Genomic DNA, 1968 nt, shown 5'->3' with positions numbered 1-1968 from the left:
ACTGTTATAACAAGTAAAATGAAACTTGAAAGTGACGACTTTTACTGAAGAATTTTGAATCTGTACATGTAACAGTGTGAATTGGAAAATAATTTGCTTTCTTAAATTACATTGTCCAATATACTGAGAATTTTAAGATTATTACGAAAATTAACCTAGTTATTTCACATTTGTGAATATCATAAAATATTATTCATAAATATAGAATACAAAATGATGTCAATAATAAATAACAGTTATTGCAAGTATTTATTGAACGCTTTCCATGAAGCTTATTTCCAAGAGAAAGAAAGGGAAATATTAAAAAATGAAAAAAGAGAGAAAAATGTACAGCATCAAATATCCCTGCTGAGAAATAAAACTGAATTGAGAAATTGTGTGTTGGGGACAAAGTTGCAACTATTGTTAATGTACCATGATTTCATAGAACAGAATCTGCCAATACGGGTTTGTATTTACATATTTTAGTTTCCAGAAATCTTCTTGTTAGGGAGGAAGAGACCAGCCACTCGGTCACGAATCTGTTTGGTCTTGACACCATACACCAGGGGATTGACTGTAGGAGGCACCAAAAGATACAAACTTGCAAAAATTATATGAATGCTTGGAGGTACCTTCTTGCCAATACGGTGAGTTAGGAAACTAAACAGTGCAGGTGTGTACGATACAAGTAGAGTGCAGACATGGGCAGCACAGGTGCCCAGCGCTTAGAGCGGGCATTCTGAGAAGATAGCCGGAAGACTGCCTGAAGGATCTTGATATAGGATGTGGCTATGAGCCCTAGGTCCAACACCATCACTGAAAGGGCCACAGAGATTCCATATGCTCTGTTAATGAGGGTGTTGGCACTGGCCAACTTCACCACAGCCATGTGCTCGCAGTAGGCATGATTGATAACATATTTAGTGTAATATGGTAGCCTTTTAATAAGAAGAGGACAGGGCAAAACCATAAAGGTAGCTCGGATCACACCAGCTAGACCCATTTTAGTGACCATTGGTGTTGTCAAGATGGTTGTATAACGCAGTGGGATACAAATAGCTACATATCGGTCGAAGGCCATGGCAACCAAGAGGGCTGACTCAATTATGCAGAATGTGTGGATAAAATACATTTGTGCTAGACAGGTACTAAAGTCAAACTTGTGAGAATCCAACCAGAAGATACCCAGCATCTTGGGGGCTGTGGAAGAGGCAAGAGCCATGTCATTCACTGCCAGCATACAAAGGAAGAAATACATAGGCTGATGGAGGCTGGGTTCTATTTTGATGGTGATGATGATTACACTGTTCCCCAGCAGGGCCAGGGCAAACAGGAGGCAGACAGGGATGCCAATCCAGCAGTGAAAAGCTTGCAAACCAGGAATACCAACCAGGAAAAAAGATGAGATGTAGCTATGTGTAGCATTGTCTGCCATATTAAAACTGGAGAGTTTGCATGCTCTGGTGCAAAGAAGTGAGGCTAGTTTCCTATAGGAAGAAATCAAGTTGACAGAATAATTATTTATTTATGGAGATTCCAGGCACACTAAAATAGCCTATGTCAAGGGCTGACTCTCCTCTAAACCTTCCGTAAGTTGTTGGGTTAATCACTTCTTTTTAAATTTTCTCTTCACTGTTCAATTTTTTTTCTGTTCTAGTTTTATATTTCCATTATCTATTAAGTATACAAGCAGTGATAAAATTTCTGCTTCTTTGTGCCTAGGATTTTTTCAATTGTGTGATATAGACATCAACTTTGCTTTAAGAAAGACAAAGGCCACAATAGCCAAACTGTGGAAGGAGCCTCGGTGTCCATCGAAAGATGAATGGATAAAGAAGATGTGGTTTATGTATACAATGGAATATTACTCAGCCATTAGAAACGACAAATACCCACCATTTGTTTCAAGGTGGATGGAACTGGAGGGTATTATGCTGAGTGCAGTAAGTCAATCGGAGAAGGACAAACAGTGTATGTCCTCATTCA

The 1968-nt window shown here is 39.0% G+C and overlaps 1 protein-coding gene across 1 annotated transcript; it reads right to left on the bottom strand.

Moving 5' to 3' along the window:
* Positions 1-464: 464 nt before the first annotated feature.
* Positions 465-1417, bottom strand: LOC121476140 (putative olfactory receptor 52P1). The gene is given in 2 exon segments (XM_041729878.1): positions 465-706; positions 709-1417. Coding segments are annotated over 2 exon segments (951 nt in total).
* Positions 1418-1968: the final 551 nt, after the last annotated feature.

Source organism: Vulpes lagopus, chromosome 15, assembly GCF_018345385.1.
Source record: "Vulpes lagopus strain Blue_001 chromosome 15, ASM1834538v1, whole genome shotgun sequence".
In the NCBI taxonomy this organism is placed as follows: domain Eukaryota; kingdom Metazoa; phylum Chordata; class Mammalia; order Carnivora; family Canidae; genus Vulpes; species Vulpes lagopus.
The sequence above is the reverse complement of the archived record's forward strand: the minus strand, read 5'-3'. Positions and strand labels throughout refer to the sequence as shown.